We start from the raw sequence: 12,929 nt of genomic DNA, 5'->3' as shown, positions 1-12,929 counted from the left end.
ATTTTTCATCACAATTTATGCCTATGCTCTTAAACTTTACTTTTTATGGCTACTTGTGCTAACTAGTAGAGAATAAAAAAGCTGTAGTGCAATGGTCCCTGTATAGCATTTTTCTTGAGCCAGAATCCAGTTCTTTTCAAGCGGGAAAGAACTTGCAAAATAAACCTGCTCTCAGAATGTCTTTCTTCTTCTCGTAAAGCTTCTGTGAAGCAGAGACATAGAGGAGCCCTTGTGTGCTTGAGAAATAAATTTAAGCTCTGCTTTTAATTGCTGAAATTGGTTTCAAATTGAAAGAACTAAAAATATTCCCACATTTCTTTTATGTTAAAGAAAATTGCAGGACGTGTATCTGAAGATTAAAAAGAATGACAGAATGAAAGAGCTGATCAAAAAGGATTATTCCAAAGTTGAACAAGAGATGCTAGAGAGTAAAGAAAAGGAAAAGTATCTGAATGTTGACAGACTTACCGCTGCAGCCACACACATTGAAGAGGAAATTTTGCAGCTATGCAAAAATTATGAAAGGGCTATTAAGCAACGAAATGAGAGGTACATTTGTAAATTTGATCTAAGGTAGTGTTTAATTTTGACATTCATGAAGCACCAATATTTTTCAGCTTATGAGCACTCTGCATTAGGATTGCTAAAGGTCTGCGACACTGCAAAGTTTTGCTGACCAGTCCCCCTCACTGCAAGTGCTGCTTTGCTTTATGTAAATGTTTCTCCACTGCTGATCATGGTCATGCTTCAGAACTATTATTCAAAAAAATATGGTATCTTGGCTACTGAATGCCTTGAGAACTTGTAGCCACCTGCTCTGTTTGTGCATTGTGCACAGATAAGGCATCTGCAAAAATGCAGATTATCTAGATCTCTCTGATCTTAATCCAGTTTTAAATGCTGTGGAAGGCCAGAAGACCTTAAAAATTATGTGAGAGACAAGAGTTACCTTTCCAAGAGTTTGTTTTCTGATTTTCACATTGCAATTACTTTGTTACTTATTTTAAATGCTGTCATTAGATTAAAATGATAATTGAGAAAGCTTTATACATTGTCACAGATTACTACTATATTTTAAGATAACTTTTATGTTCTTGAGTGAAATATACTGAATATGACTAATTTTTTTAAAAACTTATCTTTAAATTTTGGCTTTATTTCAGTGGTCTTTTGCTCAGAGAACGAGAGGAAGAACTAGGCTTTTTGTATGAAAAAATAAACAGGCAAGAGGTGTTGTGTAGGAATGGAGATACTAAGATGCAAGTTATGGATGAAAAGATCAGTTTTCTGAAGCTGAAGTTAGCTGAGAAAAAAAGAGAGGTTAAATTGTGTTTTAAAGGGCTCACAGTGAAGAATGCCCTGGATGCACATCTGGTGAGACTTCGGATACAGGTTGGTGTTAAAGAAAGCCATTTTTACTATTGTTCTGTATTTTAAAATTTAAGGTGATTTCATAGAAAAAAAAATCTGGATGTACAAAGATAATTATAACAGCAAGTTTAGTAATACACCTGTCTAGCAAAACAGCGATACATGCTTTTAACTTCACATATGTGAGTTTCTATGCTTATGTGTAACTGGCTCATGGTCTTTGTTTCACACATGCCAAATGTTTCCTGGGTGCGGAATTCCAGCTGACCCACCCCACAGCCTGAAATGTCAGTATGACTAAGCTGGAGAATGGGAGTCATGGGGGAAAAATGGGACTGTAGATAAAATTTGTTAAAACTGTATTGATGGAGTAGGTGGAGGGGTGGGAGATACACTTAGACCATCAAATTTCTAAAATAATTACTCAATTCACACTTGACCCTGAGCCTACTCTGGAAACTCTGCTGCCTACAATGATATAATCCACATATATTTTCTTTTGCACAAAAACAGTGTAAGTTTTAGTTCTAGTTACAAAATAGCATTAAACAGCTAACAAACTGCAGTGCTTGGGACATTCTTTCCTTGCTTTCTGAAATGGCTCATTTACTTTTGACCTTATCTCCAGATGGTAATTTTTCCCATACATACCCTGTTAATGCCTGCACAAAATCATAAATTGGGCTGTACCATTGCCTTTCAAACTCGCATCAATGGGAGCTGTGGCTCGCTGTTTAATAGTGCTTGCACTATTCTCTTACTTCTGACCTTTTGAAGAAATTCTATGCTCTGCTACAAGAATAAAACACAGTACATGTTTTAATACCTCATGCAGATCATGCCCCAAAGACCTTTGCAGGGCCATCACAGATTTAAATGATGTACCAAGGCAGTAAAAAAAAAAAAAAAAAAACCTAAATGAAAAAAAAACTTAAAAGACCTCAAATTTTAATTTTTCAGGTAAGATTTAAAATGAGACTGAGAGTCACTGAGTCAAATACAGTAGTAGTAAAATGCAGATGATTTTTGTGAACTGACAGAATCAATCATGAAACTTTGCTTTTTCTGTTCTGCATTCCTGCAACTTTCTCCTTTATGATGATAGTTCATGTGAAACCACTGTTAAAGGGAGGCTATTGTTGGATCTGCTTTAAATCTTTTTGCAATGTTGACATAAAATTAAAAAGTAGGAAAACACTGAGTAGTGTGATATTATGCATATAGTAGTCTTAATAAATGTTCCCAAGTGAGTTTTCCAGTGAAGAATGGCAAATAATTGGTTCTCAGCCTTTAAAATTTAACTAGGTACTGTGATTACTGAATATTACATGGCTCAAGGTGGCTGTTAACTCGTTCATCTCCTTATGCTCCACCATTCATCATTAATACTCTTACTCCCACTGCCAGTAGGAATTAAGTCCAATGAGAAGCAGTTTCAAATTGTTTGGCTTTATCTCCATGATGTAAACAAAAACTATGAGCCCAAATCTGAATTCTTCTGTTGATTGCCAAATTCATGCTGCTGGTTCTTTTACTGATTAGAGATTTGACCCCATGTTGAAATCTAACTCAGCTTCTGTTCAGTTACCAAAGTCACAGACTGTCTGGATTAGGCAGGCTGAGTCCCGTACCTGTGTCTCTTTTGTCCTCCTTTTTTCCTACCCTTCCTGCCTCCTTCTGTCTTCAGCAATACCAGACCTCTTTGAAGCAAGTACTAGTAATATGGACTTCGTATTTTCATTATTATCAATGAAAAAAAGTTAGAAATATTTTTCTAATAGAAAAACTGCAAAATCTGACCCATAATCTCAGCAGCTGTAGTGCCCATTGGGAAAGGGGAAAGCCCAGATCAGGGCTGTGTGCCAGTTCAGCAAGAACAAACACTTCATCTGGGTCTCCTACATTCCACGAGCTGCTTAATCATCAATGTATGTTCCACTTGTATGCTTTGCATCAGAAGCTTCCTATTTCCACAAAACATCGGTGAATAGTTAAGCTAGAAAAATACCGTCATCTGAAGCAAGACCAGACCTCTTCTAAGCAAGTGCAAGTAACATGGACTAGGTAGGCTTGTTAACATCTAGGTAAAGATTTAAAATTAGAAATATTTATAGGCACTTCTTTACACAAAAAGTACCTGGTGAGACTGTAAGGTGATTTTCTCTGGCATAAAACTATGTAACTTTTAATTGGGACTGCACATCAAGGGACTGTTCCTGCTGACTGAAGTGACCCATAAAAACTAATCTACCTTCATGCATCAATGAGAAATATTTAGCATTAATCATTAATTAGTCCAACACGTAGACCTGCTGAGCTGTCATGGTGCTGTAGATGGGACCTTCATGCCTTAGAGCTCAGGCAATATACAAGGATTGTCAGTTTATTTGAGGCATTTGGCAACAACATTTGTTCAGGTTTTAATACATGAAAATCTTCAGACTATATGACCACATCATAGAATAATGGGACTAGCAGAGAGATAAAGAATTTATCTAGGCAATCTGCTCCCACATCAGCATTGGATTGCCTGAGAGGGCTAAGCTGTGGTTTCAAGCCACCACTGAGAAACAGGTTTCCCCAAGCAAGCTATCCCAGTCTTTCCTTAACAGTGGAAAAAATTTTCTTGAGCTTTAGCCTGGATCTTTCTTGCTGTGGTGTAAGAATATTGATTTGTATTCTGTCCTCCAGGGACATGACAAATGGACCATTCTTTTCCTTTCTGCAACATTTCATGCTACTGGAAGGATGTTAATCATGCTCCTCTCCCATCCGTTTGATAGGCTACACAACTTTGTTTCTTTCAATCAGCTCTTAGAGATTTTCTTAGATCATTCTTTTTCTGCATTTCTTTTATCTTTGGCAATACAGTCTTTATTTGTCTTGAGGGGCAGTGCCTGGTACCTTTGGCTGAGAGTGAAAAGATCCATTCAGGCATCTTGCAGGTTACCTTCTTGCCTATGCATCCAGGTATGTTGGCACCTTTCTTGACACATGACACAGTGATTCATCTTCATGTTAATGTATGTAACAACCTTTTTAAAGAAAGGGCATCCAACCAGTTGATTTGATTCTTTGTACAGGCAATTTTTCCTGCCTACATGTAACTACTTAATTTTTTTTATTTACTATTATCTTTTTGATTCAGACCTTTTTTTCAGAGAAATATAATTTTGCATTTGAATCTTTTCCAAAAAATTCTTGCAGTCTCTCTGAGCTTAACCTCATTCTACTGATGAGGTATTTACTGTATATTTTAATCAAGAACCCATTTATGTTACTTTTTTATGAGAATATCATATGAACTATTGAAGCTATATAAAGATCAAAATGTATAATGCCTACTATTTATAATCCATACACCTGTGAAATTATCATAGTAGATATTGATCTGGTTTGGTGTGACTCAACACACCTGTGGTGACTGTTATCCCTGTCCTTTTTATCTTCTTGATGCCTACAAAGAAAATTAATTATGTGCTCCAGATTTATTCTTCAGAAACAGAAGTTATCATGGTTCCAAAGCTCCATCTGCACCCCCCTCCCCATTTTTTAAAATAGGTCTTGTATTTTCCCTTTTTTAGTGCTGTACATACCTCACCTACCTTCTCTGAGATTTCAAAAAAAGAACCCGATGCCCACTTTTTCAGACCAGTTGCTTTATCTAGACATGTGTTCCCTCCTTCAACAATTCCTCCTGACTGATTACAGTCCAACATAGAAAAGCCTCTCTTCTACAGTCTTTTCCTATCCCCTGTATCAAACCCACTCTAAGAAAGACAGAAAGGATTTTTTTAAATTTTAAGACTTAGAATCTCTTATGACTCAGATAGTCTTTTCCAAGGAAAACACTAGAAATCAGTAAAAAAATAAAGAAAGATGCCTGTAGTCATGTTACTAAAGCAGCCACAGAATAGCATGATTATCTCTAAATGCACTTTGATACTTTTGGATTGGCTTGCATCTGATCACTTCCAATTCATATTGCATTTAAAAATGAGGCTAGTATTTACATTTAACATGAAACTTTTTAATGGCTTTTGGACAGTGGTTTCTCTGCAATAGTCCTTCTCTAAATTAACTATTCAGTCCTGCAAAATTTTCTTTGGTGAGCTGCCCCTAATCTCATTAAGATACCACTGCCTCCAACAAGGCATTTTCCCCTGAGTTACTGGTTGAGAAATTTGGCCCCAGATAGAAAAGATCACTCGAAGCATAGCTGCATCCTGCTGTTTGTGCTGGCTCTGCTTTTACATTCTTCCATTCTGTGTATTTTTGGGCTTGAGTTTTAGCTATTTGTCAGCAAAATGTAACTTTCAGTACCTAGCTATGTTCAGAATCATGGTTTGCCGAGGAAATTGTTCATTACACTCATCTAAGGTTTTTACTTTAGCTGGTTTTAGACAAAGTGTACAGGAGTGAGTTGTGTGGTGCTTTTTTTACTAGGAAAATAAGTATTTAAGTGTTCTGGTAATGTTCCACTGCCACCTGAGAATATCTGTCAGTTTTCTCTTTTCTAGTTAAATATGACTTTTTAACTTCCAGTGATAAACCTCATCCTGGCAACATCTAAACATTTACTTTATATTTTGGTGACTGTCCATAACTTTGAGAGCCTGGGACCACTTATTTCCTTAATCAGTCATCACCTGCAGTGGATGGTTACCATTGACACTTGGGCAGTTATGTCAATGCTAACAGCTCACTGACAGACAGCCAGGTGCACTTCAGAGCACACAGCCCCACCACTGTCAGTCTTGCAAGTCCAAACATGAAAACATGGCCCCAGTCAGTCCTTCAGCGAGTATTTACGCTGAGCCTGGATGTCCCTGTTGCACATTCTGGGAAGCATTATTCCATGGGAAGGTCTCACATGGGAAAGGTCAGGGAACACCTGTCTCTGTGAGTCCCGAGGGTACCTCATTGCTCAGTGTCACCACTGAGTCACTTCAGGACACATGCCTGGGAATGTTAGTGTAGAAAAATTGGACGTCTGTAGGGATGAGACCCTCAGTACTGACCAGCAGGGAAGCAGGGCTTTCTATTGTATTCCTGAGGATAAAAAACAAAAAGTAGCCAAGAAACAGGTAGAATTCAATTTCTGTCAAACAGCAGGGTTTCATCTGTCCTGCAACTGTCACACTGTAGTTCTCTTCCTCCTTCCCAGTAAAAGGAATCCTTGTCTGTTGAAGTCTCCAGGCCAAGGTCTGGGGATGAGTTTTGTGGGAATAAATAACTGTTGAGGCTCTTTGTTTGCTAGTATTCCCAGTGCAGGGACAAGGTTAAAAAGCTTGAGGAAAACTATGGTGATGCCACAAATGAGAGCAGAAAGCAAGAAATGGGAGGGAAGGACCCATCTCCATCTGAGCTGCTAAAAAGGATTGAAAAGGTAATGTCACTTCTCATATCACAAGCTATCCTGCTGTGCTTGTTCTCTTTGAGAAAATGCAAATAGTGTTTTTTATTTTTAAAATAAACTTTCTGTAAGAGGAACCAAAATAATTAGGATTGGCCATTATGAACTCCAGCCTAGCATCTGCTTTCCTTGTCAACTGGACATGTGACATTTTGACTTCTTCCAGGACAGGCTGGGGAGGGGGAGCTCTGTGAGGTACCCCAAGCTCTGCAGCATTCTCTGCTGACTCCATTCACATCACTGGCACTTCAGTGCAGACCCACCTCACTAGGGGAAGGCACAGAAAAGGCAGCAGAAGGAGATAAATGCAGAATAATAAACTGCTAGCAAACAGGGTTGTCAGTCTTTGCTAACTGGCCATGAGCTGTTTCACCACTATCCACGGGCTGTGAGCAGGAGGCAGACCTGCCAGCCTCTTCACAAAGTCTGCATGTGTGACACAGAAGCAAACACTGCCCCTTGTTAGGGCTGAGCTCTACTGCTTTGCTTCCTTGCTGAAAAAGGAGCCACCGAAGAGAGCTTGGAGGAAGCAGCAGCCAGGCCAGCCCAGCAGCTGGCACCTGACTGCAGCACTGCTGGTGACTGCCCCGCGAGACTTCAGAGGGAAGCATTAGGTCCAATGGAAAGCCAGATTCAGAGCCCTCTGTGTGGGGGGGAGGAAGGTAAAGGAACAGCTTTTCTTTATATAGTTTTGTCTGTCCCAGTTATAGAAGCACAAAACTCTTCCCACTGTGTTCAGTGTTGGGAGGGAATTCGTAAAGGGCTCTGAAGGTGTGAGGGCAGTAGCAGCAAGCTCTGAGCACACCCCAGAGTCCTTCTTTTGAAATCCAGTTTCAGAAATCAGTGAAGACTGACCCTCAATACAGCTGCTTGAATTATCTGAGCTTTTTGCTTTACTGTCCCATATTCCTTGATAGGATGGAGCTCTGCATAGCCAAGCAGGCCACAACAGAGCCTGCTACCAACAGCCTACACATTAAGAAGAAGGTTTTCTTAGAGTTGTGATAAGTTTAAATGTCTATTTCAATCTCCATGGGATTTAAAGTTATTGTAGTTATAATTTGTTTATAGAGCCCATACTTTTTTTAGCATGAGGAGGGGAAACGTATTTAAAGCAAGAGATGAAACCTTCCATATGGTGTGACTCAAGGAACCAGAAGATTAAAAAAAATATTACTAGAATAAAGCCCCATTGCTTTCAAGAAAAGCACAGCAACGTAGTAACAATGGTGTAACCCCTGCCCCCAAAAGGGCCTGGCCAGATATGGAAGAATTGTACGACTGACAGCAACCAATTTGAACCAATTTGGGCCTGATCCTTGGCAGAGAGGTTGTAAATTTTGAGAAATCTGATAGTGAAGGTGTTCGTTTATGACTGTTCACCAGTATGATTTCATCAGCTCAAGGCAATCACAGAACGCTTTGGGCTGCACCTTCCCCTGTCCTTTCCTTACACTATGTCCTTCTTCTTGCTGCAGATAGAGGCAGAGCTGGTACAGAAGGAGCAGAGACTGCTGAAGATAGATTTTCTCTGTGAGAACATTTCTGATCTGACGGACAGAATCCGTGCTGTGGTGGACAACGGCAAGCAGGACATGCTGCTGTTCGCTAGGAGGGTAAGAAGGGCACTGCACGCTCTGCTTGCCAGCCTGTACAAAATGAAACAGTATCTGGGCAAGAGGTGATTCGCTTGCAAATTACAAAAGTGGCTGGAAATGTTGAGAGGCAAATCATAAGTTAGTCTTCAGAAATTACAGACAGGAATAGCAACAGTAACACAGATAAACCAAAACTAAAAGGTGAATGTCCTCTCTTTTAAAAACAAAGTTGCACCATAAGTGGTAGCTTTCACTAAAATATAGAAATAGTTTTTTCTGAAGTAGATGCATAGAAACTTTGTAGGATCTTCCCTTTGCATGTACTTAAAAGTCTTTCCACAACAAACAGGTCAAAGGCTAAAACGAAGTAAGGAAAAAAAAATAAAGGAATGCCAGAAAAATTCTACTCCAACATACAAAAAGATGAACCTGGTATCTGGCTCAAAATTCTTTTGTTGTTTAGGTAGGGAGAATCACACAGGAAACATAATTTCCAATACAGTTTTTAAAATATAGAAATTTGCTTTTAACTGCAAGTAATATTGTTTGGGAAAGACCAAAAATGCTCCTAGCCCCCATATTCCTAATGAAAAAGCTGCAAATTGAGCAGAGCTGATGGAAAGACAGAAAAAAAATGCTAAATAATTAATGTAAAACAAGGCCAGGGTAGAAATTTTTCTTAGATGTTAGGTTTGGCACATGAAAGCTTAAAACAGTTTTTTATCATTTATTTTAAACACATAGAGAAATATCATGGTTGTTAACTGTTTGTGACATTATAGCCATGGGCTAATAAGCTACTGTAAGAATGGCAGTGTGCCAAAAGTTGCATTCACAAATGCTCGGGCTGTCCCACTTCCAATTAGTCACTTAAAGAGTATTAAAGTTTTTTTGTTTTTTTCAAATCATCTGCACTGAGACTCAAGGATTTCTGTCACATTCCTTTTCTGTTCGTCCCCCTTCCAAGGATAATGTCACAACCCACAGCCCCGTTTTCAGCATTATCACTCAATTATCTCATAGGAATTGGGCTTATTTCAGCTTTATTATGAAGATAATTGTGTATAAACTCAAAAATAATTGGGATCCCAGGCCTTTGATGGCTGGTGGAGTTTTGCTGTCCAGCTGAAAAGGTCAAGAAGCGAAGACAAATGTGCTTTTCTTTTCTTGTACTGGAGTAAAGTGACTCCTTGAGCAGTCATTTTGTTTTTTGTTCTAAGTGTTCACAAAAATTAAGTAATTTTCAAGAATCAAACTACTATTTAAAACCTTGTCAAGTTGGACTTACTTTCACGTGCCTAATGCTGACCCAAGTGTCATGTCCAGTGAGAGCCTAAAGGGAAGCCCTAACTACAATAGGGAAGCCCTAACTACAATGCAGCTGTTTTGTATTCCAGACCAACGAACTGCAGAGGAAGATAAATCACAAAACCCAGGAGATAAGGGCTCTTCTTGCAGAGTTATCCATGAAGCAAGCACTTGCCATTAAACTCCAGCAGGAAATCAGAGACAAAGAACAATTTTTGATGACTGCTTCATTGATGATAAGTCAAGGCCTTCCCCCTCCTAAAGCAGAAAAGGAATGGTGGAAGATCCTACGCAATGAGAAGATACAAAAAGCAGCAGCTGAAGCCAGAGCTAAAGTAAGTTTTTGTCATACATTGCAAGAGCTCCAGGAGCCCAGTGCAGATGATGGTACAGAGACAACTGACAACCCACTACAGTGGGTTTGTGGAGTTTTAACTCTAGTCTGGCAACACCACTTAGAGCTGGTCATTGAATCTTAAGGAGAGCATATACTAAAAGCCTCATACCTGGTTATTAAAGTAGTTTGTGTGACCATGTTGTGGCTGAAGGGCAGGGCAGCCATCAGTGGAATACTGCTTTTCACTGGATTTCAACGTAAAGCTGCAAAAGGTACTGCTCCTGTGGGGTTCAGGAGAAGTAAGTTTAATGCCTCCCACATACAAAGTACAATGAGCATCAGATCAGAAGCAGCAAGAAATCAGATTGCTGAGCAAGACACTGAGGGTAGGCAGGGCAGCATGGCAGACAGCTCTTGAAACCTTACCCTACTGGACACTGCCTCTGTCCTTGAGATGGTCAGTGATCCCAGAGCAGAGAGCTCCTACATAATAATAGTTTAGAATAAGAAACTTCTGTCATGAAACTTCTCCTCATGCTGTGACTCAAGTTTCCTTCCAGTGCTGTGGATAAAGGCCCACTCTAGTAACTGTATTCAGGAACAGAATTATTCCACAGATGTTCAGTGCACAATTACTACATCTTTTAAAAGTTCGTCTAATCTGTTTTCTTGAGAAATAAAAAAAAATCATGACAGGTTCAAACTGTCTACTGTTTAAAAGGACAAACTGTATCTACATGGTCAAACCTCATGCTTTACTTTTAATACCCCTTCAGCTTTCCTGGCTTGCCAGGGATTAGACTAAAGGTGTTTCCTTTGTCACGGATTCTGTACACTGGCTCGGGGAAGCACTGGAGTTTTAAAGCATACAGCCCCTGTGTGACCAGGCTGTGTTTCTCTGACAGCAGCCAGCAGAGGAGAAACAAAGTGCAGTGCCCAGCCAGGCCCCCACTATCCCCGAGGAGGAGGAGGAGGAGGGGCTCCCACTGTTGCAGCCACACGTGGCTCCCTTCAGACCCAGTGAGCCCCGCCCGAGTCCAAGACATGTCAAAAAGCCTCCTGCAAAGCCATCTGAAATCTGAACAGACAGCTCTCGAAGCAAGAGAGACCATTACCAGCTGCAGGATCACAAGAGTCAGCAGCATTTACACTGCACTGAAGGAAGATCTGTTGGTGTTCAGCCAAATTCCATGCTGAAAATGAAGTATTTGTTCATGCCAAAAGCACAGCTAACTGGTCAGTGATCCAGAATCCTTTCTCCTTGTATCCCAAATGCAGTGCAGTATTTCCAAGTGCCAAGAAAAGTGAGTGATCCTCATGCTATACTTATATTTTTTTCCAGGTGAAGTTTTATTGCATCTGAAGGTATGTTAAAATACATTCATTAAAAAGAAAAGGCTAGAAAATCTTCTGTTATTAATATAATACAAAGTGGCCATCACTTATAGCCATACACCAACATGGCTTTCTGCAGTCTGGGACTGGAGTTTACACTTGCCAGAGAAATTCTAATTAGATTAAGAAAAATATTCCTTCTCACTATGCAGTCACTAAAAAAGCTAAAGCTTCACTGATGGCAATGACAAGGGAGTGACCATAAACTTGCCAAGTCACTCCCAGGACCTGGATCTTTTTATTTCTCTGGTAAGGAGCAGGGAGCATCAATGGAAACCACTCAGAGAGAATATTAGAGGTTGTTTTGAAAACCTCCCAAATATATAAAATATTAATGAGTTTCTCTAGTTTAATAGTCTGGAATCTTGTATAGTTGTTAAAATCCAGTAAAGGCTGCAGAAATCCTGCATGGCACAACTTGGCAATTTTTCCTGTGTAGCAAATTGCTATTACCTGTGACATTTGAAACTAATGTCACGGTTCAGAACTTAAAACAAAAGAGCAAACAATATTGGCTCAGTTACATACAAACAGAAGTTGAAAACAAAGGAAAAACAGCCTGCCTAATTTCTTTCTGAAGCTGAAGTTTGAACTGTAACACTAGAAGTTGTAAGAAAGGATTATGTAAAACTCTGTCCAAGCCACTGTTAAGATAAATTTCTAATGCTTTCTTCTTGTCCTATATTACTTACAATATAGTATATATATCTTAAAAAAACAACAAAAACCTCTCAAACAAACAAACAAACCTTCAACAAAATCTGTCACATGCACTTTAAGGAGATTATATTTTGGGTTAATTACAAAACTGAAAATACTAGAATGCAGCTGTAGAAGCAGAAGAACCATAAGATAACTGATACCACCACAAGGAATGACTATCTCTTCACTCATGCCTGACATAAAAAGTCTTCTGTTATTCTTACCTGCTTTACACAATCACACCAAGAACTCCATTTATTAATCAAAGTAAACAGTTACTAGTTCTTGTAACCCTGCAATTGGACTGCCTTTTCCAGCATTGTCTTGTTAAAAGAAGTGACATTTATACCAATTTTCACAGCATGTTTTGTCACTGTTGTTCCACTTCCTTGACCACTTCAAAATGAACCCACAGATATATTTCAAACCTAGGGTTATGTCAAATGCATTTCTCTAGGATTTATCTAGAAGTCAGTAATTTCAACCTCAGTTTGTTAGACCAAACACTGTTTTAGTAGCTCATGTCACTACTGGTGACTACCCAAAACTGCAGGTTATTAGGGAAACAACATTGCATTTAAATAAATACTTTTACAGAGGCACCACAGTTTGACAGCCTTCTTCAACAGTATGTTATTTTCAGGAGTATTTGAGACCCAGAAGTGTCATAGTGTGCTTGAGTGCTGTTTCCTCTACAAATCTTGCATTTACATGGTCTTGTTTTTCATATGGATGCACACCTAGAAAAACATGGTGAGGAAGTATTTACAAAACTGTACATGTTCCTGTACACTTATAGTCC

The 12,929-nt window shown here is 39.2% G+C and overlaps 2 protein-coding genes across 8 annotated transcripts in view; one reads left to right on the top strand and one right to left on the bottom strand.

Annotated features, from left to right (window-relative positions):
• Positions 1–12,729, top strand: part of CCDC146 (coiled-coil domain containing 146) — a 67,621-nt gene extending 54,892 nt beyond the window's left edge. For all 3 annotated transcript variants that reach the window (XM_068189612.1, XM_068189613.1, XM_068189614.1), the window contains 6 exons: positions 331–549; positions 1,164–1,392; positions 6,632–6,760; positions 8,266–8,403; positions 9,783–10,028; positions 10,936–12,729. In XM_068189612.1, the coding sequence (XP_068045713.1) occupies positions 331–549; positions 1,164–1,392; positions 6,632–6,760; positions 8,266–8,403; positions 9,783–10,028; positions 10,936–11,112 (1,138 nt within the window). In that variant the 3' untranslated portion in view covers positions 11,113–12,729. The remainder of the gene's footprint in view (positions 1–330; positions 550–1,163; positions 1,393–6,631; positions 6,761–8,265; positions 8,404–9,782; positions 10,029–10,935) is intronic.
• GSAP (gamma-secretase activating protein) overlaps positions 11,357–12,929 on the bottom strand; it is a 44,834-nt gene continuing 43,261 nt past the window's right edge. For all 5 annotated transcript variants that reach the window (XM_068189615.1, XM_068189616.1, XM_068189617.1 and 2 more), the window contains exon 31: positions 11,357–12,867. In XM_068189615.1, coding sequence (XP_068045716.1) covers positions 12,767–12,867 — 101 coding nt within the window. In that variant the 3' untranslated portion in view covers positions 11,357–12,766. The remainder of the gene's footprint in view (positions 12,868–12,929) is intronic.

Source organism: Anomalospiza imberbis, chromosome 5 (assembly GCF_031753505.1).
Source record: "Anomalospiza imberbis isolate Cuckoo-Finch-1a 21T00152 chromosome 5, ASM3175350v1, whole genome shotgun sequence".
NCBI lineage: Eukaryota > Metazoa > Chordata > Aves > Passeriformes > Viduidae > Anomalospiza > Anomalospiza imberbis.
This window is presented reverse-complemented; position numbering and strand designations above follow the sequence as displayed.